General features: G+C 46.5%; 1 protein-coding gene across 4 annotated transcripts in view; it reads right to left on the bottom strand.

Moving 5' to 3' along the window:
- Positions 1-16,129, bottom strand: part of CNOT10 (CCR4-NOT transcription complex subunit 10) — a 136,052-nt gene extending 119,923 nt beyond the window's left edge. The window contains exons 1-2 of one of the 4 annotated variants that reach the window (XM_077268972.1): positions 15,972-16,129; positions 13,869-13,971 (exon numbers count right to left, since the gene is read on the bottom strand). In XM_077268972.1, coding sequence (XP_077125087.1) covers positions 13,869-13,890 — 22 coding nt within the window. In that variant the 5' untranslated portion in view covers positions 13,891-13,971; positions 15,972-16,129. Of the gene's footprint in view, positions 1-13,868; positions 13,972-15,777 lie in introns of all 4 variants that reach the window. The other 3 variants (XM_077268974.1, XM_077268973.1, XM_077268975.1) reach the window with 3 other exon arrangements.
- Between the last annotated feature and the right edge of the window lie 11,460 nt (positions 16,130-27,589).

Here is a 27,589-nt window from a genome sequence, read left to right as displayed (position 1 = left end):
GGGTAGAGAAACCTATAGGGGAGCCTTATAGGTAACATGGATTCACAGCTGAGTAAAAAACCCAGCTGTGATCTTACCCCACCAGTGTGCCCCTAGGTCCAGCGCCGAAGATCCACAGTCCTGTGTCCCCCGGAGCCTGGCTGCCTGGTCCTGCAGACCGGGAGATGCAGGGTTAATCTGCAGCCGAAAATAGCTGCTGAGACAGAGAGGAAAGGAGGAGAAGGGGGCGGAGAGCTGGAAAAAGGCGGCAAGGCTGTGTAAAAACATGCCCTTTGTCTCGATCCACCCACTGTATGACACTGTAGAGTGTCATATTTGTCATCCGGGGGGCGGGCCGGGGGGCGGAGAGGAGGCGGCAGCTTCAGCTAGGCCGAAGCCGGGGCCTAAATTAGATGCCTGAGGCCCAGAAGGGCTCCAGGCCGGCGCGAAAGTCCGGGAGGGGGTCGGATCTGAACCGGACCCCTCCGGATTTAAAGGCAGGATGGCGGTGGGGCTATAAGCGGAAGGGGGAGCCCGGTAGGGGTCTCCCTGAGGCAGTATAGAGCTGGTGCTGCCGCAGAGACAGGGGCGCAGGGAGCCCTGTGTCTGTATGTGCCATGCCTGCCTGCACTCCCCCCGGCCCCAACAGGAGCCCGCAGCTGGGCTGGGGTCCCTGGATGCAGGCGCAGTGTGCTGGCCCATTGCTGGGAGCTGTAGAATGCTGCCTGTACAGGCCCTACCTGAGGTGTCTCAACCTAATACCCCCAGAGGGGGATAGGGAGGGTGCTGTTGTCACCTTCAGGGGCCTTTATCCTCGCCTCGACCTCAACCCAGAAACCAAAAGGAATTGGGGAAGGAGGGGGGGTCTCGACTTCGAACCAGCACCCGAGGGACTGGGGAAGGAGCAACATGGGGAATAGCCATCTCTACTTCAACTGGGCACCCCATATTAGGGGGCCGATGAAGGAGCCATGCCGGGAGTCTCACAGGAGACCCTCTTTTCTTCATCTGTAATCCCGTCGGAAAAAACGGAGTAAAAATCTTTTAGGTGTGCCTCCTATGCGACACTAAGCAAAAACTGGAGAAGGCTGATGACGTCCAGGGGTGTATACTGCACAGGAGGCACACCTGTCACTGTTTATTTACTTATTCATCATGTGCTGATCTCTTCTGTACAAACATCCATTGTAATCAGACTTGTTCTCCCTTTGTGTACAAATTTGTTAATTAATTAATTAATTGTATATCAGATGTCTTTTACAATCTTGTAATTGTTGTTTGCATATTTTTCAGTTTCATGAGAGATGTTTCTGATGAAGGTCTTATGACCGAAAACGTTTAAACACTCTTGAACTGGTCACACAAATAAACAAAACTTTCACGTTTTTTTGCAAATGAATCTCTGAGTGCCAAGTGCTTTATTGTTTGTTTACTGCACAGGAGGAGCCACAGTTAATCTTTTTCAGATTATGCATAGTGTCGCCTCCTAGTGGACAGCAGCATAACACCCATGGTCCTGTGTCCCCCAATGAGGCGACAGAGTAAGGTTAAAATCCCCTCCCACCTCCCATTAACCAGTGACTTACAACTGACACCATAGCACCGGTTACCTTTAGGGAATTAGTGCTCTCGTGGAAGGCTCCTAGAAACCGAATTACCGGTAGGTCTAATTCTATTTTCTCTAGTTGCCTTCCACGACAGCATAGGAGGAATACCAACCAATTCTGCACTAGGGGTGATAATAGCCTGGAGCACTTTCCGGCCAAAGAATAGATCCCGATTGGACCAGAAGTCCAATCTATAATGTTTAGTAAAGGTGTGTAGAGAAGACCATGTTGCGGCCCTGCAAATCTGCAAATCTGCTCAGTGGATGTGCCAGCCCTTTCGGCCCAGGAGACAGAAGTAGATCTGGTGGAGTGAGCTTTTAGGCCTGCAGGTACCGTCATGTTCTGGGATAGGTATGCTTCATTTATGGCCTTTTTTATCCAGCTGGCAATTGTATTCTTTGCTACTTTTTTGCCTTTGTTTCGGCCAGTAAAATGAACATAGACATTTTGGTCAATCCTACCTGAGAGACGTCTTCTGGCAGCTTTATATAGAAAAATAAATTCTGCCTCAGCACTGGCAATCAGCCTTCCCCTCCCCCTCCGCAGTCCCAAGCAGGCGTGCTGAGTGCTTCGCACACTGTTCGGTGCTCCCAGGATCCCGGAAGCGTGAGCATTCCCAGCAGAAACGCTAGACCTGGAAGTGACGCGCCGCAGAACAACGCGACTTCCGGGTCATCGAATAGCGCGCCAGTAGGGGGAGACGCCGGAAAGGGAATCGCTGGTCTGCTTTACCCCCGCAAGGGGATGCAGGTGGACCAGGAAAGTGGTCCCGAAATCCAGAGGAGACGGGAGCAGAAATGAGGAGGAAGGCCAGGCCCCGACCACCACTGCCCGGTAACATAAATAACAGGTATCACTGCCGAAGCCGGCCACGCAGCGTACCAGGAACCTCTCTATGCCCCATGGGGGACAAGAAAGACACTGGTTAATGGGAGGGGTTTTTAACTTCTTGTGCTTCCTGCCCCCCATTAGGGTATGGAGACAACCTCCTATGCTGTCGTGGAATCGTGGAAGGCAACTAGAGAAAACTGGCCTTCCGCTCTGGGAGAATCCTAAGTGGGAGGAGGATTGACTTTTTCGATGCCAGCGAGAAGATGGCTTGCAGGCAGGGTGGATAAAAATCAATGTTTTTTAAAAAAAAAAAAGAAAGAAAAAAAATCGGATTTTTTTGATTTAAAATCGGATTTTTTTCAATAAACTGCTTTTTGAGGAAAATATTTTACCATCCAAAGGTTCTTCCATCATGAGATAAAGCGGAGTTGTTTAACTCAGTAGAATAAAGGCTGTATATGTGTAACATTCACAATGCCATGCTCTTCCAGAGGTTTCTGTAGGATTAGTGGGCAGTTTCTCTCCTATATTATCACAGACGCTCGCTTTACTTACGCAGTTCTCAAAACTGAATTTGACTCCGCAGAGGTCCCAGCCTCTTCTTCACGGCAAAAATGTTACAACATGAACAGAGTTCAGAAAAAGACCTTAATCCTATTGTTCTACAAACCTATGAATACAGAATCAACCCCTTCAGTGCCAAGTCCAAGAAGTTAGACAATATGTTTCTGATTGTTTGGAGTGGAATAGATCTGCACAACACAAGAAGAATGTGAATCTAAGTGTGAGGAGGAGGAAGGGAAAGCAGACAAGAAAATGAAAGTGAAACTTTGAGCACAATACTGCAGCATAGCCACAGACAGACAAGTCTGGATCTGTTTGTGTGTACGATCTGAGGTTTATTACATTCTTTCCTTATAATGGCAGCAGGCCGTAAAAGAGACCAAGTTTGGGAATATTTTAATGAAGCTCCTTCGCCTATCGGTAAGGCAGGCATGCGTGCAAAATGCAAACGATGCAACAAAGAGATGCAAGGCCTGGTGGCGCGAATGAGGCAACATCATGAGAAGTGCGGTGATGAAGATGACCAAAGAAACACTTCTGAACAGGCAGGATCTTCAGGTTGGTAAACATTTTTATTGAATCCTATTTCTAAAGGCTGAACTGTCATGTGTGAGAAAAATTATATTTCTTATTATTACTGCATGTTACTGTCATTTGGTACAGTTATGAAGAAAAACAAATATTTCTTTTGGGGCAGTGATGTGTTGTGTACAATAAGCAGAAATTGTATAAACAATAAAATAACAGCATTGACTTTTTTGTTTAGGGGAATTCATGGATTCTGGAAACTATCCACCTCCAAGATCACCATCATCCTGTTCTACAGTTTCAGAGTTATCCATCCAGGATAGTGCTCCATTAGCAGCAGCATCATCATCAGACACCCACAGCCACATATCACCATCACCCAAAAGGAAGAAAAAACCTTTACCTCCTGGAACCACCATAGATAGGTTTGTGATAAGAACTAGCAGATTAGAAAAAGAGTTGATTGATGAAAAAATTGCCCAGTTTATTTATGCAATGAACTCTTCTTTCCGTCTGACTGAGAACCCACATTTCATTAATATGGTTCAGTCACTGAGACCAGGATACAGTCCACCCAGCAGAGCTGATGTTGCAGGGAAACTGCTTTATTAAGTGTATGACAGAGAAATGGAGCAATGTGCAACAGCTCTGGAGGGTAAAATTGTTAACCTAAGTATTGATGGGTGGAGTAATGTCCACAATGATCCTATTGTATGTGCTTGTATAACAACAGAAGAAGGTAAAGTCTTCCTTGCACAAACAACTGATACGTCAGGAAATGCACACACAGCAGAATACTTACAAGAAGTGGCAGTAAAAGCTATAACGACATGTGAACAAAAATTAAAATGTCTAGTACGCAGTTTGGTCACTGACAATGCTGCAAACGTATCCAAGATGAGAAGAGATTTAGAAGAGCAGGGAGGGAATACAAAGCTGCTAATAACATATGGTTGCAGTGCTCATTTGCTGCACCTCTTAGCCAAAGACTTAAGTGTTCCAGAAATAAAGGCTAATGTTGTTGAAATTGCTAAATACTTCCGTAATAATCATTTTGCTGCAGCAGCTCTGAAAAGGATGGGTGGAACCAAGCTAACACTCCCACAAGATGTTAGATGGAACTCTGTGGTGGACTGTTTTGAGCAGTATATCAAAAACTGGCCTATTCTGATGACACTTTGTGAAGAAAATCGAGATAAAATAGATGGCACTGTCACGGCCAAAATCCTCAACATTGGGCTTAAGAGAAATGTTGAACATATGCTGAGCTTCCTGAAACCCATCTCTCAAGCTTTAAACAAAATACAGAAAAATAGCTGTTTTATTGCGGATGCTGTTGAAATTTGGAAGGAACTTACATAGTTACATAGTTATTAAGGTTGAAGGAAGACTGTAAGTCCATCTAGTTCAACCCATAGCCTAACCTAACATGCCCTAACATGTTGATCATGTGGCAAAGAGTAACTCCACCATGGGGAAAAAAATTCCTTCCCGACTCCACATACGGCAATCAGACTAGTTCCCTGGATCAACGCCTTATCAAGGAATCTAGTGTATATACCCTGTAACATTATACTTTTCCAGAAAGGTATCCAGTCCCCTCTTAAATTTAATTAATGAATCACTCATTACAACATCATACGGCAGAGAGTTCCATAGTCTCACTGCTCTTACAGTAAAGAATCCGCGTCTGTTATTATGCTTAAACCTTCTTTCCTCCAGACGTAGAGGATGCCCCCTTGTCCCTGTCTCAGGTCTATGATTAAAAAGATCATCAGAAAGGTCTTTGTACTGTCCCCTCATATATTTATACATTAAAATAAGATCACCCCTTAGTCTTCGTTTTTCCAAACTAAATAGCTCCAAGTGTAATAACCTATCTTGGTATTGCAGACCCCCCAGTCCTCTAATAACCTTGGTCGCTCTTCTCTGCACCCGCTCCAGTTCAGCTATGTCTTTCTTATACACCGGAGACCAGAACTGTGCACAGTATTCTAAGTGTGGTCGAACTAGTGACTTGTATAGAGGTAAAATTATGTTCTCCTCATGAGCATCTATGCCTCTTTTAATATATCCCATTATTTTATTTGCCTTTGTAGCAGCTGCCTGACACTGGCCACTGAATATGAGTTTGTCATCCACCCATACACCCAGGTCTTTTTCATTGACGGTTTTGCCCAGCGTTTTAGAATTAAGCACATAGTTATACATCTTATTACTTCTACCCAAGTGCATGACCTTACATTTATCCCCATTAAAGCTCATTTGCCATTTATCAGCCCAAGCTTCTAGTTTACATAAATCATCCTGTAATATAAAATTGTCCTCCCCTGTATTGATTACCCTGCAGAGTTTAGTGTCAGCTCTAGCAAAATGAGTAACTAGTACTCATAGACCACCATATCACAATTGCCATAAAATCAATAAAGTTTATTGGGAACAATTTAAAAACATTAATACAGAATATAAATTATTTCCAAAGAGGACCAATCCATATCCCAGATACAGTGGAAGTTTAATACCCAACCATGTTAGTATATTTGTAGGAAAGCATAAACTAATACATAATTCTACAAAAACATCCTTTAAGGTAATAACGTATCCAAATCCCGGATGATGAGAATTCAATGTAGAGCTAATAAAAATAAATCAGTGCTTACCCATGGTTTTTGTGTGCCACTGCCTGGGAACGCCCCGACGCGCGTTTCGCCCACGTGCTTTCTCAAGGGGAGTGTGTCCCCTTGAGAAAGCACGTGGGCGAAACGCGCGTCGGGGCGTTCCCAGGCAGTGGCACACAAAAACCATGGGTAAGCACTGATTTATTTTTATTAGCTCTACATTGAATTCTCATTATCCGGGATTTGGATACGTTATTACCTTAAAGGATGTTTTTGTAGAATTATGTATTAGTTTATGCTTTCCTACAAATATACTAACATGGTTGGGTATTAAACTTCCACTGTATCTGGGATATGGATTGGTCCTCTTTGGAAATAATTTATATTCTGTATTAATGTTTTTAAATTGTTCCCAATAAACTTTATTGATTTTATGGCAATTGTGATATGGTGGTCTATGAGTACTAGTTACTCATTTTGCTAGAACTATATATATTGTCCACCAGTCTATATTTGATTGGTCAAAATTTGATGGGGAGGCAATAATGCATATGCCTCTGGCTGAGTTTGGATATTTCTGCCTTTTGAGTTTGTATTTTGATTTTTTTGAGAGTTTAGTGTCATCTGCAAATATTGAAATTCTACTCTGAATGCCCCCTACAAGGTCATTAATAAATATGTTAAAAAGAAGAGGGCCCAATACTGACCCCTGTGGTACCCTACTGCTAACCGTGACCCAGTCCGAGTGTGCTCCATTAATAACCACCCTTTGTTTCCTATCCCTGAGCCAGCTCTCAACCCACTTACACATATTTTCCCCTATCCCCATTACTCTCATTTTATGTAACAACCTTTTGTGTGGCACCGTATCAAAAGCTTTGGAAAAGTCCATATATACTACGTCCACTGGGTTCCCTTGGTCCAGTCCGGAACTTACCTCTTCATAGAAGCTGATCAAATTAGTCTGACATGAACGGTCCCTAGTAAACCCGTCCCTAGTAAACTGAGTGAACACTTAAAAACAGAACTACACATGGACAGAATTAAATTACAAGCAGTAAACAAACGAATGGGACAAGCACTGACTCCAGCTCATTTTTTGGCAAATATTGTCAATATCCAATATCAGGGTCAAAACCTAAGTGCTGAGGAAGAGGAGTTAGCTATGACATGGGTATCCAGCAATCATCCATCTTTAATGCCAACTATAATAAACTTCAGAGCTAAGGGAGAACCATTCAAGAAATATATGTTTGCTGAAGATATTTTAAGGAAGGTCACACCAGTAAACTGGTGGAAGTCACTTAAGCGCTTGGATTTAGAGACTGTTCAAGTAATGATTTCACTTTTAACAGCAGTAGCTTCTTCTGCAGGCGTTGAAAGAATATTCTCTTCCTTTGGACTCATTCATTCTAAATTGAGAAATCGGTTGGGACCCAATAAAGCAGGAAAGCTTGTTTTTCTTTTCCAGATAATGAATAGGAACAAAGAAGAAGATGATGATGAAGATGACGACAAGTGAGCTACAGAGGACAGCAGGGATAGTAGTATTTAAGTTTTTCATGTGTCGGCTGGGCTGACAGTCTAAGTTTCTTAAAATATATATATATTTTGTTTAGCCAAATTAGTTAACAAACATGGATGTTTGTTTAAGCAAATAACTTATGCTGTAATGTAGTTATTGTTTCAGTTGAATAAATCTATTTAAATTGTTATTAAGGTCAGGATTATTTTTCTCCTTCCTAAGTACAACAGAACAGTGGTGTCCAAATATGAATGATTAACCCATTAAACTGGGGAGAAAAAAGTAATATAAAAAGTGATTCTAAAAATCTTCATCTACTTGCACGTTAAAGTAGCAAGAACTAGTTTAGGTAGAAACTTTGATTTAAATCACTGATTTAAATCAAGCCTTACTGACTAGTGATTTAAATCGTGATTTAAATCAGTTAGATTTAAATCAAATCCACCCTGCTTGCAGGACAGCCTTCTCAACTCCCTGTGGGCGGAAGAAAGGTCCTGATAGGAGGAGGGCCCGGGAGGGGAAGAAAGGAAGAAAACAGGAGAGCGCTCCCTGGTGAAGGGGCGTCTTGGGTTAGGCTGAGGAAGGAAAGTGCTCTTACTGCCAGTAGCGTCTGAGATTATCTGGGCCAACCTGGACCTAAAACAGCCTAGAACCCTGGAAAGAGAGATTGGTAAGGGACTTGTTGGAGGATGGATTCAGATTCCAGGCCCTCAGCCAAAGAATCCTAATCCTCCGTATGGCAATGATATTGATGGTAACCACAGCGGAGCAACTGGCGGCGTCCAAAGACGCTATCAGAAAATATTTGTCAGCGTGCGCGATATGAGCTGCAAGGTAAGTTAGTGCTCAGAAGGTGTTGCCAATAAAATACCTTGTCATAGGAGTTCTACCCAGGTAAATATCCTGATGTTTCCTACAGAGGAAAGGCTTCTCTGGATGTTCCCAATGTTTGACGAAGATTGGCTGAAATTCCTTGTGGCTGGAAAACGTCCAGGAAAGACGTCTTTCCTTCTTGACGGCGAGGCCCTGGGAGAAGACCTCATCGTCTCTAATATTAAGGGTCTAATTAACAGACATATGAAAATTGTCAATCGTATCTTGTAGTCTTGGAGTGCTGTCCCCTTCAAGATCGGAGACTGACTAGGAAACTGCGTCGGACCCCAAAGCCACCTTGGAAGATGCATGAGATAAAGGCATCCTAAAGAATCTAGAGGGACCCGGAGCACTGGACAAAGAGCTGGAGTGGGCCAGCGTCCTGGATGTTGTTCTTGTTCTGCCCTTCTGAGTGTGATGTTTTTAGGTGTATGAAAACCACCGTGGGAGGCGTTCGGGGAACTGGTGGCGTTGGACATGTTGGTAAGCGCCCTAGAACATGGATCAAGGACTGAGACACTGTGGTCAGGTCAGAAAAAAAAACCGGATCATGACCTAGCAATAGCCCACTCCTGGGGAGGGGGTGTGCTCTCGTTCCGGGCAGTAGGGAGCTCCTATGATGCGGGGATGATAGAAAAGGCTGCAAGTCTGGAAAATTAGCTAAACACTAGCCTGGAAGCCACTTATTTTTACAGAGGGCACAGACGAAGAATATTATAATAGAAAAGGTGAGGGCAGGAGACTCCTTTAAACCCTTCATGACCAGGGGCATTTTCGTTTTTTGCGTTTTTGTTTTTCGCTTCCCTCCTTCCCAGAGCCATAACTTTTTTATTTTTTCGGGACGAGTTGTACTTTTGAACGACACCATTGGTTTTACCATGTAGTGTACTAGAAAATTTGAAAAAATTTCAAGTGCTGTGAAATTGCAAAAAAAAGTACAATCCCACACTTTTTTTGTTTGGCTTTTTTGCTACTTTCACTATATGCTAAAACTGACCTGCCATTATGATTCTCCAGATCATTAAGAGTTCATAGACACCAAACTTCTTTTTTTATCTAAGTGGCAAAAAAACCCACCAAACTTTGTTAAAAAAAAATTGCTCCATTCTCCGATATCCTTGGCGTCTCCATTTTTAGTGATCTGGGTTTGTGTGAGAGCTTATTTTTTGCGTGCAGAGCTGACGTTTTTAATGATACCGTTTTGGTGCAGATACAATCTTTTGATCGCCCGTTATTGCATTTTAATGCAAAGTTGTGACCAAAAAATGTAATTCTGGCGTTTAGAATTTTTTTTATTGTTACGCCATTTGTCGATCACGTTAATCCTTTTTTTTTTTTTTAATTGACAGATGGGGCGATTCTGAAAGCGGCGATACCAAATATGTGAAGGTTTGATTTTATTTTTACTGTTTTATTTTGAATGGGGTGAAAGGGGGGTGGTTTGGACTTTTATATTTTTAAAAACATTTTTTTTTCCTGTTGCCATGCTTCAATAGCCTCCATGAGAGACTAGAAGCTGGCACAACTTGATTGGCTCTGCTACATAGAGGCGATGCTCAGATCGCCCCTATGTAGTAGAATTACAGCATTGCTATGAATGCTGACCACAGGGTGGCGCTCATAGCAATCTGGCATCAACATCCATAGAGGTCTCAAGGAAACTTGTGGGTGTCATGCCAACGCGCTGATGACCTCCAATCACGTGACGGGGGTCACCGATGAGTGTATGTCCGGCCCGATGGCAGGAAGCGCTTGTTAAATGCCGCTGTCAAGAGTTTGACAGCGGCATTTAACTAGTTAATAGGTGCGGGTGGATCGCGATTCCACCCGCGCCTATTGCGGGCACATGTCAGCTGTTTTGAACAGCTGACATGACCCGCCTTTGATGCGGGATTACCGCCGGAGCCCACATCAAAGCGGGTGTTCTGCCATCAGACGTACTATTCCGTCCGATGGCAGAAAGGGGTTAAATGAAGGTACTACTGTGAAGGATTAATCCCGAGGAGAAAGAAAAAGGGTAGGATCAGTCATGAAATCAGAGATGGTACAGTTGTAGCTGCATGCTGTGTCCCCTGGATCCGCTGGCTGTGATGCGAAGCAGAGCTGGGTGCCGGCTGTCTGATGAGAGCTGGAGGTGGGGAAATAAACAGGGACTGGCCCTTGTAGGTAGGCTGACAGTTGTACGAGTTGGGGAGCGTACAGTACAGACCAAAAGTTTGGACACACCTCATTTAAAGATTTTTCTGTATTTTCATGACTATGAAAATTGTACATTCACACTGAAGGCATCATAACTATGAATTGACACATGTGGAATTATATACTTAACAAAAAAGTGAGAAACAACTGAAATCATGTCTTATATTCTAGGTTCTTCAAAGTTTGCTTTGATGACTGCTTTGCACTTTCTTGGCATTCTCTTGATGAGCTTCAAGAGGTAGTCACCGGGAATGGTCTTCCAACAATCTTGAAGGAGATGCTTAGCACTTGTTGGCCCTTTTGCCTTCACTCTGCGGTCCAGCTCACCCCAAACCATCTCGATTGGGTTCAGGTCTGGTGACTGTGGAGGCCAGGTCATGTGGCGTAGCACCCCATCAATCACTCTCCTTCTTGGTCAAATAGCCCTTACACAGCCTGGAGGTGTGTTTGGGGTCATTGTCCTGTTGAAAAATAAATGATGGTCCAACTAAACGCAAACCAGATGGAATAGCATGCCGCTGCAAGATGCTGTGGTAGCCATGCTGGTTCAGTATGCCTTCAATTTTGAATAAATCCCCGACAGTGTCACCAACAAAGCACCCCCACACCATCACACCTCCTCATCCATGCTTCATGGTGGGAACCAGGCATGTAGAGTCCATCCGTTCACCTTTTCTGCGACGCACAAAGACACGGTGGTTGGAACCAAAGATCTCAAATTTGGACTCATCAGACCAAAGCACAGATTTCCACTGGTCTAATGTCCATTCCTTTTGTTCTTTAGCCCAAACAAGTCTCTTCTGCTTGTTGCCTGTCCTTAGCAGTGGTTTCCTAGCAGCTATTTTACCATGAAGGCCTGCTGCACAAAGTCTTCTCTTAACAGTTGTTGTAGAGATGTGCCTGCTGCTAGAACTCTGTGTGGCATTGACCTGGTCTTTAATCTCAGCTGCTGTTAACCTACGATTTCTGAGGCTGGTGACTCGGATAAACTTAACCTCAGAAGCAGAGGTGACTCTTGGTCTTCCTTGCCTGGGGCGGTCCTCATGTGAGCCAGTTTCTTTGTAGCACTTGATGGTTTTTGCCATTGCACTTGGGGACACTTTCAAAGTTTGCCCAATTTTTCGGACTGACTGACTGACTTTCATTTCTTAAAGTAATGATGGCCACTCGTTTTTCTTTACATAAAATTTGTATTATGGCAAGAAAAAAGCAGCTAACAGTCTTATTCAGTAGGACCATCAGCTGTGTATCCACCAGACTTCTGCACAACACAACTGATGGACCCAACCTCATTTATGAGGCAAGAAATCCCACTTATTAAACCTGAATTGAAAACCATTCCCGGTGACTACCTCTTGAAGCTCATCAAGAGAATGCCAAGAGTGTGCAAATCAGTCATCAAAGCAAAAGGTGGCTACTTTGAAGAACCTAGAGTATAAGACATAATTTCAGTTGTTTCACACTTTTTTGTTAAGTATTTAATTCCACATGTGTTAATTCATAGTTTTGATGACTACAGTGTGAATGTACAATTTTCATAGTCATGAAAATACAGAAAAATCTTTAAATAAGAAGGTGTGTCCAAACTTTTGGTCTGTACTGTACATGCGAGGGTCCCGCCGCCCGTCTGATTGGCCATCCCGCCGAAGGCTTGGACTGGGCTGAAGGATGAGGCCCTGTGATAGGCTTGAAAAGCAGGTGATTACAACTCGTGCAGACAGTGACGCGCATGGCGGGGGTGTGACCCAGTGAGGGAGGAGGAGAAAGCTCTCTCATTGGATAAAGAACAGCACGCTCACCAGAAGGTGCGCGCTGAACGGCTGGAAGGGGGCATGGCTTATAAAACAAGATGGTGGCTGCCCCGAGAGAAGGCCAAAAAAGAGACTAAATTTTGAGAGAAAGCTGGTGGACCTCGCGGTGCATCGGCAACTGCTGCGTCAGGGCCTGCACGGAGGTACCACAGGGAGGACACGGAAGGTTTGTAAAAAGGACAACGGGGAGGACAGGGAGGTACCCCAAAAATGAGTCTCGAATCCTTCTTCGCCCTTGAGAACAATGTCAGGAGCCCCCTGGTGGATGTGGGTCACTGGGATATAGAATCCTCTTTCCCCCACCGTTGTAGATCTGGTCAGGGCAGAAAATGGTGTCAACCCATTACAAGATGGGGAAAGGCCACCAATGGTGACCCCCGTCTTCCTCCCAGCCCACTCCGAGGATAAGGGTGGGGTAGGGAAAAAACATGGATCGGCCACGGAATCACCCTGAAGCTAACAAGGGATAAGGTCCTACTTTGCGGGTCCGAAAGTGGGCGATGTGGGTGACACTACACTGCTCTCTGTGTTGCATAATTGTGGGAAAACAGGGTGAGAAATAACACTCTATTACCCTGTAGAAGGAAAACCTGGAAGAAAAATGGGAAAAGATTAATAAAAACACAACAGGTGACCTGAAAAGAAAAAGATGGATCAGATCCAGGTCTGCCTCCTACTGACACTAAGCTTTGTGCCAGTCGGTGGGTGCATACTGTGGAGGAGCTATTTTCCTTTTTTCTGCATAGTGTCAGCCTCCTAGCGACAGCAGCATACAACCATGGTTACCTATGTCCCCAATGAAGCGATAAAGAAAATAACTTATCTACATAAGGAATGACACACATGGTTCATTGCTTCCTACCATTTTCAGTTTGCATTGTAGGAGTGCTCATGTGTATTAACGGCACAGGATCTTTACACCAATTAACTAAAAGCTCAGTATGAAGAGCAGGCGACCGACACACCCAGTGATTGGCATGAGTGATTACCTGCGGACACAGCAGGTCACCCTGTACACACAAATCAATGGGTGACGATGGACAAGTAGTCTGGAAGGAGGGGGTTAAATGGCCAAGTAGCATTTTCAGAATGACCACAGTCACTGACTTGGTGAAGGTCCAAAGTTTCAGACTTTTAGGAGACCCTCTCGGAGTTGGGGCTCAGCCACTTTCTGCAGTGCAATGTCTCAGTGTGAGTGTATGGAAATCAATGCACGTCTGTGAGCTGCTTTAAGGTTAAACTGTACACAAAAGCGGTACTTCTCTTAACAAAAGAAAACAACCTCATGTAACCGTGTAAACTACTCGAAGGTACGAAAAAAAAAATAATTTACCTCCGGCTTTATCTGCAGCCATTCTTCACAGATTCCAGATTATCAGTTTTATCCTTGATGTAATCTCTGATTTCTGATTAGCATAAAACTGTGCTATCCCAACCTGGAAATGAAAAAGAAAACAGTAAGACACAACTTTCCGAATTTTACTGCAAATTCTGAAAACGTGACAATCACCACCATCTTCAAACTGGAGGCTCAAGTCATCCAAAGTGCGCAATGACCTACGAAACCTTCAGTTTGTTGTCTACATCCAAAGGTTCAAAACGTACAGTTTAGTGAGTGCCTACACTTTGCTTTAATATGTCAGAGTATGAAATGGGGTCTCTGTCCTGAAACCCGCATAGATTGCTCATGGAAAAACTTAGCCCGAATATCGCTCTCACTCCCTAAGCAGCGCACATGCAACAAAAGGTTTTGAACCACCAGTGGCGGTCTGAGGACACAGGTTTTCATCCACTGACTTCAGATGGTTTATGCCACAATGGACAGGATAAAGGTGTGAGGAGTGGGACCACCCCCAATCAATAGCGATACGCTCCTCACTGATCCAACGGTTACATGGTTCCACCTAAATACATGGGAAATCCCCAATCACGAGGGGTCTGACCGGCCATTACGTGTGTGATGCGGTGGGAGCAGAAAGCAATGACCTGGGAAGCATCAGAAGATGGCCGGAGGGCGGCGAGCGGTCGCTCGCCTTCAGACGCCGGAGGGCAGCGAGCGGTCGCTCGCCTTCAGACGCCGGAGGGCAGCGAGCGGTCGCTCCCCTTCAGACGCCGGAGGGCAGCGAGCGGTCGCTCCCCTTCAGACGCCGGAGGGCAGCGAGCGGTCGCTCGCCTTCAGACGCCGGAGAGAAGCGGTCGCTCGCCTTCAGACGCCGGAGAGAAGCGGTCGCTCGCCTTCAGACGCCGGAGAGAAGCGGTCGCTCGCCTTCAGACGCCGGAGAGAAGCGGTCGCTCGCCTTCAGACGCCGGAGAGAAGCGGTCGCTCGCCTTCAGACGCCGGAGAGAAGCGGTCGCTCGCCTTCAGACGCCGGAGAGAAGCGGTCGCTCGCCTTCAGACGCCGGAGAGAAGCGGTCGCTCGCCTTCAGACGCCGGAGAGAAGCGGTCGCTCGCCTTCAGACGCCGGAGAGAAGCGGTCGCTCGCCTTCAGACGCCGGAGAGAAGCGGTCGCTCGCCTTCAGACGCCGGAGAGAAGCGGTCGCTCGCCTTCAGACGCCGGAGAGAAGCGGTCGCTCGCCTTCAGACGCCGGAGAGAAGCGGTCGCTCGCCTTCAGACGCCGGAGAGAAGCGGTCGCTCGCCTTCAGACGCCGGAGAGAAGCGGTCGCTCGCCTTCAGACGCCGGAGAGAAGCGGTCGCTCGCCTTCAGACGCCGGAGAGAAGCGGTCGCTCGCCTTCAGACGCCGGAGAGAAGCGGTCGCTCGCCTTCAGACGCCGGAGAGAAGCGGTCGCTCGCCTTCAGACGCCGGAGAGAAGCGGTCGCTCGCCTTCAGACGCCGGAGAGAAGCGGTCGCTCGCCTTCAGACGCCGGAGAGAAGCGGTCGCTCGCCTTCAGACGCCGGAGAGAAGCGGTCGCTCGCCTTCAGACGCCGGAGAGAAGCGGTCGCTCGCCTTCAGACGCCGGAGAGAAGCGGTCGCTCGCCTTCAGACGCCGGAGAGAAGCGGTCGCTCGCCTTCAGACGCCGGAGAGAAGCGGTCGCTCGCCTTCAGACGCCGGAGAGAAGCGGTCGCTCGCCTTCAGCTGTTTGCAAATAAAACAACTTTCTAGGCTGCGCAATCCCTTTAATACAGAACATTCTGAACATTAGACAATCCCTTTAAGAGTGCAACATCAAGGTCTTTTGGATGACAAGCACCTGCCCTTGGGAGTCTGGGGCGACTCTCCCCACACCTGAAGTTACTTACGGAGTGAGCACAGACAGATGCCACGGGCAGCCCTCAGTGTGTAACGCGGAGCGGTGAGAAGACAGCACTGCTGTGAGAGGCACCGACACCCGCAGTTATACAGCACGCAGCTGTCACCCCGGCCTTCCCGGTACTAAGGAGCGCCCGCCTCACACCCCCTCCTCGGTCCACCCCCTGACACCACCATAACTTACCGGTGAGACTACCCGCCGAGCGGCCCCCAGCTGTCACTCTGCGCCTGCGCACTGCTCTCCCCTTTGCTCACGGAGCAATTCTGCGTTTCCGTCTCCAGAGCGTCACTTCCGTGCGCCGGCCTCGCCATTTTTCTGAAGTCCGTTTCACCTGTTGGGCTGTAGTAGTCCCTCAAGGAGACGTTACATAGTGGGCAATGCCTGACAGTGTGACCACCTGCAGTAGCAGGGCTGCGCCATGTTACCTATTATTATTTGCTGACTTACAGTTTTCCTTTATCTCCCGTTATAGAGCTGTATGATGCAGCGATATAGTGAGCGCTCTCTATATGGCTATCACCAAAAGTCTCCACAAAAAGCAGTCACAAGCTATCGGCCATTACAGGCGGTGATGGCAGAGGGTCAATCCCATCTTCATAGATCAATAGTGTCCATTCTTGAAAAAAGAAGCACTTTTGTAATCCACGGATTACTACATTTTGCAGCCATTCTGCACTTTTCTTTACAGCTTGTTGCCCAGGAGACCGACCACTGCTGCTTTCTAGCTTGTAAGCGTTGTGCTAAAGCTAACTGGGATTAGGAAGTAGCCATGTGCTCCAGTGATCCTGGCCAGCTGAAAAACAGTGCTTACAAGCTCAACACTCAACATAAAAGAGCTTGAAAGCACTGCACATTTCCTCATGTATAGCAGCGCTGGTCGGTCCCAAGACAACATGCTGAAAAGCTAATAGCTCAGGAACAGCTGAAACTTCTAATCAGTGGTACATTGCAAACTTGCTTGTGTTTGAAAGCACTACCTGTCACCCCGAATTTATGAAGATGGGAATAACCTTGTAAAGTCAGTTTGATTTCGCTGGAGACAGCAGATGTGTGGCCATTGGTTGGCTCAAGTTACCTGAACTTCTACAGGCTAATGCAAGCTTGTATTATACAGTCATGGCCAAAAGTATTGGCACATTTGAAATTGTTCCAGAAAATAAAGTATTTTTCCCAGAGAAGTATTGCAATTACACATCTTTCTCCTTCGTCTCATTGGGGGACACAGGACCATGGGTGTTATGCTGCTTCCATTAGGAGGCTGACACTAAGAGTTAGCTCCTCCCCTGCAGTATACACCCTCATACTGGCTCCAAGTGAACAGTTCATGCTTAGTGTCCGTAGGAGGCACACGGGTCTGCTTTTCAGACCGAAAATCTTTATTATTTTTATTTTTACACATTTTTTCCGTGGATACAGGGGTGACGGAACCCTTCAGGGCTCCGATCTCCAAAAAAACAACAACAGGTGAGAACGTGGGTTGTCGCCTCCACGTACCCTCTCCTGCAACGTTATTTGCCATGCCTGAGCTGATTCAAGGGGCGACAGGTCCCTTCAAGGGCACAGCTGTCCCCAAACCAACTGCAGACAGGAACATGGAGTGTCGCCTCCTTGTACCCCCTCCTGCAGCCAGGCCTAAGCCAGACAATACCCCTATCCCATCCTAAGGCTATGTGCATACGTTGCAGAATTGCCGCGGAAATTTCAGAGACAATTCTGCAACTCCCTGCTGCGGGTATAATGCATGCAGAATTGGCATGCGTATTCCCGCTAAACACTAGCTAAATGATTGACAGGTTGATCACACTTGTCAAACATAGTGTTTGACAAGTGTGACCAAATTTTTACTATTGATGCTGCCTTCCGGCGGCCTTCCCGCTCCTCGCGATGCTCCCGGCAGCTCCCATTCCCAGTGATGCCTCGCGACAATGACCCCAGATGACGTAGCATCACGCAAGACCGCTACGTCATCACAGGTCACTGTCGCAAGGCATTACTGGGAACGGGAGCATCTCGAGGAGCGGGAAGGCTTCCTGGGCCGCCAGAAGGTGAGAATATCATGATTTTTTATTTTAATCCTTTTTTTTTTTTACAGGTATATGGTTCCCAGGGCCTGGAGGAGAGTCTCCTCTCCACCCTGGGTACCAACCGCACATGATCCGCTTACTTCCCGCATGGTGGGCATAGCGATTCCACACAGCATGCTGCGTATTTTTCCGCCATGCGATTCCACTGCGGAAAAATACGCATTAGCACAGCATTGCGGAATCCCATTAAATTCAATGGGCTGTGTTGTGTATGCATTTTTGCAGCGTTTTCACGGCGAAAAAACATGGCAAAAATGCATACAATCTGCAACGTGTGCACATAGCCCAAGGGATTGATCCCACAGGATGCACAGAGGCGCCCTTTTGGCATCCGTGCAGCCCCCTCTGCATCACCACTGATTAAAGCGGATGATGGAAGGAGGCGGACGATTCCTCTCCACCTCCCTATTAATGGGATGGTGGATTGAGGCCTTCTAACCCTGCACTGTCCAAAAATTACAGTTGGCACAGCAAGGTATGGGGCTGGCGAGTTCCTGGCAGGAGTCCCATCTGCAAATTAGGGTAATAGGGTAAGTGCCGGGATCCTAGTGGTTTGGAGGGTCGGTAGCTGGCACTTCAGGAGGGTTCCATAGCGGTACGGACAGATGCAGGGCTCCGCGGTGAGTTTTCCGGTGGTCTGTGGGTGCGCGCTGGCCGAAGCCACAAATTTAGTCCCCGACTTCGGCCTAGTGTAGGCCATATCCCAGATGTCTCTGCCCAGCACATGCGTCACTCCGGCGGCTCCACCCACAGAACTGGCGCTTCTCGCTGGTAACTAGAGCGCCTCTCAAATCTCGGCAGCCATTTTTATTCAGCTCTTACCACTTTCCAGACGTGTGGGGGGACTCCGGATGCAGTCACTGACCCTCGCATTACTGCGGATTCTCCAGCAGCTGCGCATATCGGGACACAGGACCTGGGTAAGGGGGCTGCATTAGGTGCTTCTCTGCAGTATTTCTGCTTCCTTTTAACACCCAGGCTATTTATTACAGATCATATTGGGGTACATCATGTCACAGGCTAAGGCTTTCAAAAAGTCTAGCAAGATGCATACAACTCTTTTCACCTCATGTACCACCCGCCAGGCTCCGCTTCCTCGGGCCCAGAGCACGTCTTTCTGTGCAGCCTGTGACTCCCAATGCGCTCAGGAGCCCTCGGCCACTACTGACCTCAGTGTACCTAGCTCCCCTGAGTGGGCTGCATCACTGTCACAATCCTTGGCTTCACTGGCCAAAGCGATTGAATCCCTCCAAGATCCCTCCGCGGATCGCGGTATCCACTTATCTGCGTTGGGAGACTCTTCCTCTACACGGGAGCCATCAGCCAGCAGGGGCCGCTCACACTTAAAAGGGGTGCAGTCATCCAAAATACAGATCCATAGCACCTCAACAGAGCGGTCGCGCCCTTCAGCATCCGGGAGTTCCGTTTCCCGCTCACTCTCACCTGGGGTTCGCAGTGAACAAGACTGAATATGAGTCAGAGGTATCTCTGGATCCGGACTCTTCGGAGTTTCAATTGACTGTGGATTCTCTCATTGAGGCTGTCAGTCATACGTTATAGATTGGCGATGACTCTAGCTCTGCCTGGATCACGCTGTGTTCTTTAAGAGGACTAAACGATCTCACAGGGTGTTTGTCAGTCACCCGAAGTTTAGGAAAATAGTTCAGCGGAACAGGGAGCGACCGGACAGGCACTTCACAGGGAAAAAAGCCTCTTGAAGCAAAGTACCCCTTTTCTGCAGATCTTATGAAGGATTGGGCTGAGTCTCTGCTAGTGGATCCACTGATGTCGCGTCTACAGTAGTGTCCAAAATGCTTTTATCCTTGCCAGACGGGGCTTCTATTAAAAATCCAGCGGACCGACAGATAAAGAACCTAGCTCATTCGGTTTTTGAAGCTTCAGGCTCTGCTCTCTCCCCATCTTTTGGCGCAGCATGGGTAGCTAAGGTAATGGTTTTCTGGGCAGATACCCTTGCCAAAATCATTCAGGTCAGGGCGCTTCCATCAGAGGCAGGGGATTTGGCCAAGCAAATTGCTATGGCCGGGGACTATCTGGTGCAAGCTTCCCTAGATGCAGCGAATTGCGATGCATTTGCAGCTTCAAACGCCATTACCATCAGAAGAGCTCTGTGACTTAGAGAGTGGCGAGCGGACTCCGCTTCTAAGAAGTCTCTAATCTCTCTGCCTTACCAGAGCGGACGGCTGTTTGGAGAGAATCTGGACCAGCTTATCTCTGATGCTATGGGGGGAAAGCAAATTCCTTCCACAGCAAAATGTCAGACGACCTTTTCAGCTCCAGCAGCAGTTTAGTTTCCGGTCCTTTCGCACTGACCCGGTTTGGCCCACCTCGTCAGGATCGGGGTGCTCGCCGTGTAGAGATCGAGGTTCCCAGATCTCATATAGACCCAACCAGTCTTGGAGTGGTGGGCCTAAGCAATCCAGACCTAAGGGAACCAAGTCCCATACATTCTCCACACAATGACTCGCAGTCTTATCCAGTCGACACCACCAAAATAGGCGGCCGTCTACTCCTGTTTCGTCATGTCTGGCTTTCGGTTGTTCACAACAAATAGGTCAGAGACCTGGTGTCTTCCAGATACAGAATAGAATTTTCCGTTCATCCTCCGGCACGGTTTTTCCTTTCTCGTCTCCCCAAATCAGAGGCTGGGGCGCGAGCCCTTTACTGTGCCATCGACTTGCTATATCAAGACAGAGTCATTATCATGGTTCCAGAAAACAAGAGGTTCAAGGGGTTCTACTTGAACCTTTCCGTTGTACCAAAGAAGGATGGAGCGGTGCGGCCCATTCTGGATCTATAACTGCTAAACAAGTTTGTCAAGGTCCGGCACTTCAGGATGGAATTCCTTCAGTCATTACCTCGATGGAAAAAGGGGAGTTCCTAGCATCCATCGACATCAAAGATGCTTATCTCCACATTCCAATTTTTCAGTCGCATCAGAAGTTTCAGCGTTTTGACATTCGGGGGGACCATTTCCAATTCACAGCCTTGCTCTTCAGCATTGCCACCGCGCCCAGAGTGTTAACCAAGGTTATGGCGGCCGTCATGTGCATTCTGCACTCCCGCAGCGTGGTAATTTTCCTATACTTGGATGACCTTCTCATCAAGGGACCGTCTTTCCGAGCCTGCACAGAGTGCGTACCCATTACGTTGGATACTCTTTCTCATCTGGGCTGGCTGATAAACTTGAGCAAGTCTTCTCCCGTTCAAGCTCAGCGGATCTCCTTTCTACGGCTGATCCTGGATACTTCCCAAGGCTTGGTGATTCTCCCTCAGAACAAGGTCTTAGCCCTTCAACAGAGAACCCAGACGCTTTGTCGTCCATCCCCTCATTCCATTTGCTTCGCCATGAGGATACTGGGAAAAATGATAGCAGCAATGGAAGCTGTTTCTTTCGCCCAGCTTCACCTCCGATCCCTGCAACATTCCCTTCTGGCGAATTGGTTCAGGAGTCCGGTGTCTCTCGACCGGCCATGTCATCTGTCTCCGCAGGTCAGGCAAGCACTCAGCTGGTGGACATTGGAATCGTCTCTCAACCAGGGAAAGTCTTTTCTCCCGGTCCAATGGCTGGTGGTGACTACCGATGCCAGTCTTCTCGGCTGGGGAGCAATCTTTCGTCACCACACTGCTCAGGGGCACTGGGCAAATCGAGAGTTGAGGCTTCCGATAAACGTCCTGGAGATTCAAGCGATCAGGCTAGCCCTGAGGCATTTCCATCCTCTCCTGGCGGGGCACCCCATTCGGATTCAATCAGACAATGCCACAGCTGTGGCATACATCAATCATCAAGGGGGTGCCCGCAGCAGATCGGCAATGCGCAAGGTTACCCACATTCTCCATTGGGCCGAGAGGAACCACTCGGTAATCTCAGCTGTGCACATCCCAGGTGTAGAAAACTGGGCGGCAGATTTTCTCAGCCGTCAGGATCTTGCCTCAGGAGAGTGGGAACTTCACTGGAGGTCTTCCAACAGATCTGTGTTCGTTGGGGGACCCCGGATGTGGATCTGATTGCTTCCAGGTTGAACGCCAAAGTACCCAACTTCATAGCTCGGTCTTGGGATCCAAAGGCCATTGGGGTGGATACACTAGTTACCCCGTGGCATCAGTTCCATCTTCCGTACGTGTTCCCTCCGCTTCCTTTACTTCCGAGGGTAATCAGGAAGATCAAGACGGAGGGGGTTCCACTAATCCTAGTCGCCCCAGATTGGTCATGCCGCGCGTGCTATGCAGAGTTAGTACAGCTCGTCACCAACGTTCCCTGGTGTCTGCCAGAGCGTCCAGATCTGCTCTGCCAAGGTCTGATTTGCCGCCAGAACTCAGGGGCTCTGCGTTTAAAGACTTGGCCATTTGTTGTGAACTCTATTTTTGGGCTCCCTCTAGTGGTCACAAGCGGTACTGTGTAGTGTTGTCTTTCTGCAGGTTGGCTTCATCAGCTGGTTCATTATCCTTGGTTGGTTTCCTATTTAGCTCACCTGGATATTCAGTTCCTTGCCTGCTATCAATGTATTCAGTGCTCTTCAGATTCCTGGTGACTACCTTGCTCCCAGTCTCTCCAAGACAAGCTAAGTTTTTGTTTGTTCAGTTTCTGATTATCAGCGTTCATCATGTTTTTTGTCCAGCTTGTTAAAATGTGATTTCTTACTTGCTGGTTGCTCTAGGGGACTGAGTTTCTCCCCTCACACCGTTAGTTGGTGTGGGGGTTCTTGAAATCTCAGTGTGGATATTTTGTAAGGGTTTTTTACTGATCACATAGACCCCTTTTCTATTTTCTGCTATCTAGAATTAGTGGGCCTCTTTTGCTGAATCTGCTTTCACCCCTGTGTATGTGCCTTCCTCTTACCTCACCGTTATTATCTGTTGGGGGCTTCTATATCTTTGGGGATTATTTCTCTGGAGGCAAGAGAGGTCTTTCTTTCTCTCTAGGGGTAGTTAGTTCCTCAGGCTGGCTCGAGACGTCTAGGATTTTAGACACGTTCACCGGCTGCCTCTAGTGTGGTTGGATAGGTTCAGTTTTGCGGTCAGTCCAGTTTTCCACCTCCCTAGAGCTTGTCCTATGTTTAGTCACCTTGCTGGAGTAATTTGTGATCCTCAACCACTAAGGATCATAACAGCCATTGCAGCCTGGGTGCTAACTCAAGCCGTATTCTCTCAACAAGTGGTTTCCACGATGATTAAGCCTCGGAAACGATATCTGCTCGCATCTATCACCGCACCTGGAAAGTCTTTTTGGCATGGTGCAGGGACCGTGGGCATCCTCCTCTCATCTTCTCTGTTCCTTCCATTCTGGATTTTCTCCAGACCGGTTTGGAATCAAGTTTGACACTCGGTTCCCTCAGAGGCCAGATTTCGGCCTTATACGTTTTATTCCAGAGCAGGATTGCTTCAAATTTGCAAGTGAGGACTTTCTTTCAAGGGGTCTCCCATGTGATACCCCCTATCTCCTACTGCTTTTGCACTGAACTGGTTCACTTGGAGCCAGCATGAGGGTGTATTCTGCAGAGGAAGAGCTAACTCTTTTTGTCTCAACTTAGGGTAAGTTCACACAGGGCGTTTTTTTTCTGCAGCAAAACCTGATCATTTTGGCAGGATAGAAGCTGCGCCAAAAACGCAGGTTTAGGTGTGTTTTTGGTGCATTTTTTGCCGCGTTTTTGGTGCGTTTTTTTCATGCTTTTTTTTTCTTTGTGCATGCCAATAAAGTTGAGGGCACACAGAGGAAAAAAAACAACTTCCTGTAGATAGAATAAATTGATAGATTGATAGAATAGATAGATAGACTAGATAGATTGATAGAATATAGATTGATAGAATAGATAGAATAGATTAGATAGAATAAATACATTACCTGCGGTATTCTCTTCCCTGGCATTTTCCCACGGTCCAGAGGTTACCTCAGGTCAGGCTGTGACGGAGCGCAGGCTCGGTGACGTCACCGCTAGTTACTGAGCCTGAACCCGCGCCGTCTCATTCATTCCCCCGCAGTAGCTTACAGGTGGCAGCGGTCGCATTAGCAGTTCTCCCGGTTGTAAGCTTTATCTCCCCCAAATACTTCATGGGACACTCGTTATATCGGACTATGACAGATCAGGGAGTATACTTTTGCTTTTTTATTTTATTTTTATCACAGAAGATTGATGGCTTCGCTTTGCAATGGCAGAACAATAAAAAGATTGTCAAAACTGTGTGTTTTATTTTATTAACCCCTTTACCCCCAAGGGTGGTTTGCACGTTAATGACCGGGCCAATTTTTACAATTCTGACCACTGTCCCTTTATGAGGTTATAACTCTGGAACGCTTCAACGGATTTTGGCGATTCTGACATCGTTTTCTCGTGACATATAGTACTTCATGATAATGGTAAAATTTCTTCGATATAACTTGCGTTTATTTGTGGAAAAAAAAGAAATTTGGCAAAAATTTTGAAAATTTTCACAATTTTCCAACTTTGAATTTTTATGCCCTTAAATCACAGAGATATGTCACACAAAATACTTAATAGGTAACATTTCCCACATGTCTACTTTACATCAGCACAATTTAGAAGCCAAAATTTTTTTTTGTTAGGGAGTTATAAGGGTTAAAAGTTGACCAGCAATTTCTCATTTTTACAACACCATTTTTTTTTAGGGACCACATCTCATTTGAAGTAATTTTGAGGGGTCTATATGATAGAAAATACCCAAGTGTGACACCATTCTAAAAACTGCACCCCACAAGTTGCTCAAAACCACATTCAATAAGTTTATTAACCCTTCAGGTGTTTCACAGGAATTTTTGGAATGTTTAAATAAAAATTAACATTTAACTATTTTTTTTACACAAAATTTATTCAATTTAATCCAATTTGTTTTATTTCACCAAGGGTAACAGGAGAAAATGGATCCCAAAAGTTGTTGTACAATTTGTGCTGAGTACGCTGATACCCCATATGTGGGGGTAAACCACTGTTTAGGCGCATGGCAGAGCTCGGAAGGGAAGGAGCGCCATTTGACTTTTCAATGCAAAATTGACTGGAATTGAGATGGGACGCCATGTTGCGTTTGGAGAGTCACTGATGTGCCTAAACATTGAAACCCCCTACAAGTGACACCATTTTGGAAAGTAGACCCCCTAAGGAACTTATCTAGATGTGTGTTGAGCACTTTGACCCACCAAGTGCTTCACAGAAGTTTATAATGCAGAGCCGTAAAAATAAAAAATCACATTTTTTCACAAAAATGATATTTTCGCCCCCAATTTTTTATTTTCCCAAGGGTAAGAGAAGAAATTGGACCCCAAAAGTTGTTGTGCAATATGTCCTGAGTATGCCGATACCCCATATGTGGGGGTAAACCACTGTTTGGGCACATAGCAGAGCTTGGAAGGGAAGGAGCGCCATTTGACATTTCAATGCAAAATTGACTGGAATTAAGATGGGACGCCATGTTGCGTTTGGAGAGCCCCTGATGTGCCTAAACATTGAAACCCCCCACAAGTGACACCATTTGGGAAAGTAGACCCCTTAAGGAACTTATATAGATGTGTGGTGAGCACTTTGACCCAACAAGTGCTTCACAGAAGTTTATAATGCAGAGCCGTAAAAATAAAAAATCATATTTTTTCATAAAAATGATATTTTCGCCCCCAATTTTTTATTTTCCCAAGGGTAAGAGAAGAAATTGGACCCCAAAAGTTGTTGTGCAATTTGTCCTGAGTACGCTGATACCCGATATGTGGGGGTAAACGACTGTTTGGGTGCATGGCAGAGCTCGGAAGGGAAGGAGCGCCATTTGACTTTTCAATGCAAAATTGACTGGAATTGAGATGGGACACCATGTCGCGTTTGGAGAGCCCCTGATGTGCCTAAACATTAAACCCCCCCACAAGTGACACCTGTTGTGAACTCTGTTTTTGGGCTCCCTCTTGTGGTCACAAGTGGTACTGTGTGAGTGCTGTCTTTGGGCTCCCTCTGGTGGCTCTTTGTGTCATTCTGCAGGTCTGAGGCAGGATCAGCTGTCTCGTTATCTGTTAGCTGGTTTCCTATTTAGCTCACCTGGACTTTCAGTGTTTGCCTGCTGTCGATGTATTGTATGTATGTCGATGTCGATGCTATTTTGATCTCTCCTGAATTCCTTCGCTATCAGTCTCTTCAAGAGAAGCTAAGTTTTCTGTTTGGTTATTTTTTGCTCATCAGTGTTCAATATGTTTCTTGGTTATTTACTTGTCCTTGTCCAGCTTGCTAATATGTGATTTCCTCGCTTGCTGGTAGCTCTGGGGGGCTGAGTTTCTCCCCTCACACCGTTAGTTGGTGTGGGGGTTCTTGAATTTTCAGCGTGGATATTTTGTATAGGGTTTTTTACTGACCGCACAGTTCCCTGCCTGTCTTCTGCTATCTAGTATTAGTGGGCCTCATTTGCTGAATCTGTTTTCATTTCTACGTTTTGTATTTTCCCCTTACCTCACCGTTAATATTTGTTGGGGGCTTCCTATATCTTTGGGGTCATTTCTCTGAGGCAAGTGAGGTCTTACTTTATAGGGGTAGCAAGTTTCTCAGGCTGCGTCGAGACGTCCAGGAATTTAGGCACGTTCACCGGCTACCTTCAGTGTGTTTGGTTAGGATCAGGTTTTGCGGTCAGTCCAGTTACCACCTCCCTAGAGCTCGTTCTATGTTCAGTTACTTAGCTAGTTCATTCTGTGATCCTCAGCCACTAAGGATCATAACAGACACCATTTTGGAAAGTAGACCCCCTAAGGAACTTATCTAGATGTGTTTTGAGAGCTTTGATCCCCCAAGTGTTTCACTACAGCTTATAACGCAGAGCCGTGAAAATAAAAATTCTTTTTTTTTTTCACAAAAATGATTTTTTTAGCCCCCAGTTTTGTATTTTCACAAGAAGGGTAACAGGATAAATTGGACCCCAAAAGTTGTTGTCCAATTTGTCCTGAGCACGCTGATACCCCATATGTGGGGGGGAACCACTGTTTGGGCGCATGGCAGAGCTCGGGAGGGAAGGATCGCCATTTGGAATGCAGACTTAGATGGATTGGTTTGCAGGCGTCATGTTGCATTTGCAGAGCCCCTGATGTACCCAAACAGTAGAAAGCCCCCACAAGTGACCTCATATTGGAAACTAGACCTCCCAAGGAACTTATCTAGATGTGTTGTGAGAACTTTGAACCCCCAAGTGTTTCACTACAGTTTACAACGCAGAGCCGTTAAAATAAAAAATCTTTTTTTTCCCACAAAAATGATTTTTAGCCCCCCAAATTTATATTTTTCCAAGGGTAACAAAAGAACTTGGACCCCAAAAGTTGTTGTCCAATTTGTCCCGAGTACGCTGATGCCCCATATGTTGGGGTAAACCCCTGTTTGGGCACACAGGAAATCTCGGAAGGGAAGGAGCACTGTTTTACTTTTTCAATGCAGAATTGTCTGGAATTGAGATCAGACGCCATGTCGCGTTTGGAGAGCCCCTGATGTGCCTAAACAGTGGAAACTCCCCAATTCTAACTGAAACCCTAATCCAAACATACCCCTAAGCCTAATCCCAACGGTAACCCTAACCACACCCCTAACCCTGACACACCCCTAACTCTAATCCCAATCCTAATCGCAACCGTAAATGTAATCCAAACCCTAACTTTAGCCCCAACCCTAACCCTAACTTTAGCTCCAACCCTAGCCCCAACCCTAGCCCTAACCCTAACCCTAGCCCTAACCC

The sequence above is a fragment of the Ranitomeya variabilis genome, chromosome 6, assembly GCF_051348905.1.
Source record: "Ranitomeya variabilis isolate aRanVar5 chromosome 6, aRanVar5.hap1, whole genome shotgun sequence".
Taxonomy (NCBI): domain Eukaryota; kingdom Metazoa; phylum Chordata; class Amphibia; order Anura; family Dendrobatidae; genus Ranitomeya; species Ranitomeya variabilis.
Note: the sequence above shows the minus strand (reverse complement) of the source record. Positions and strands in the feature narration are given on the sequence as shown.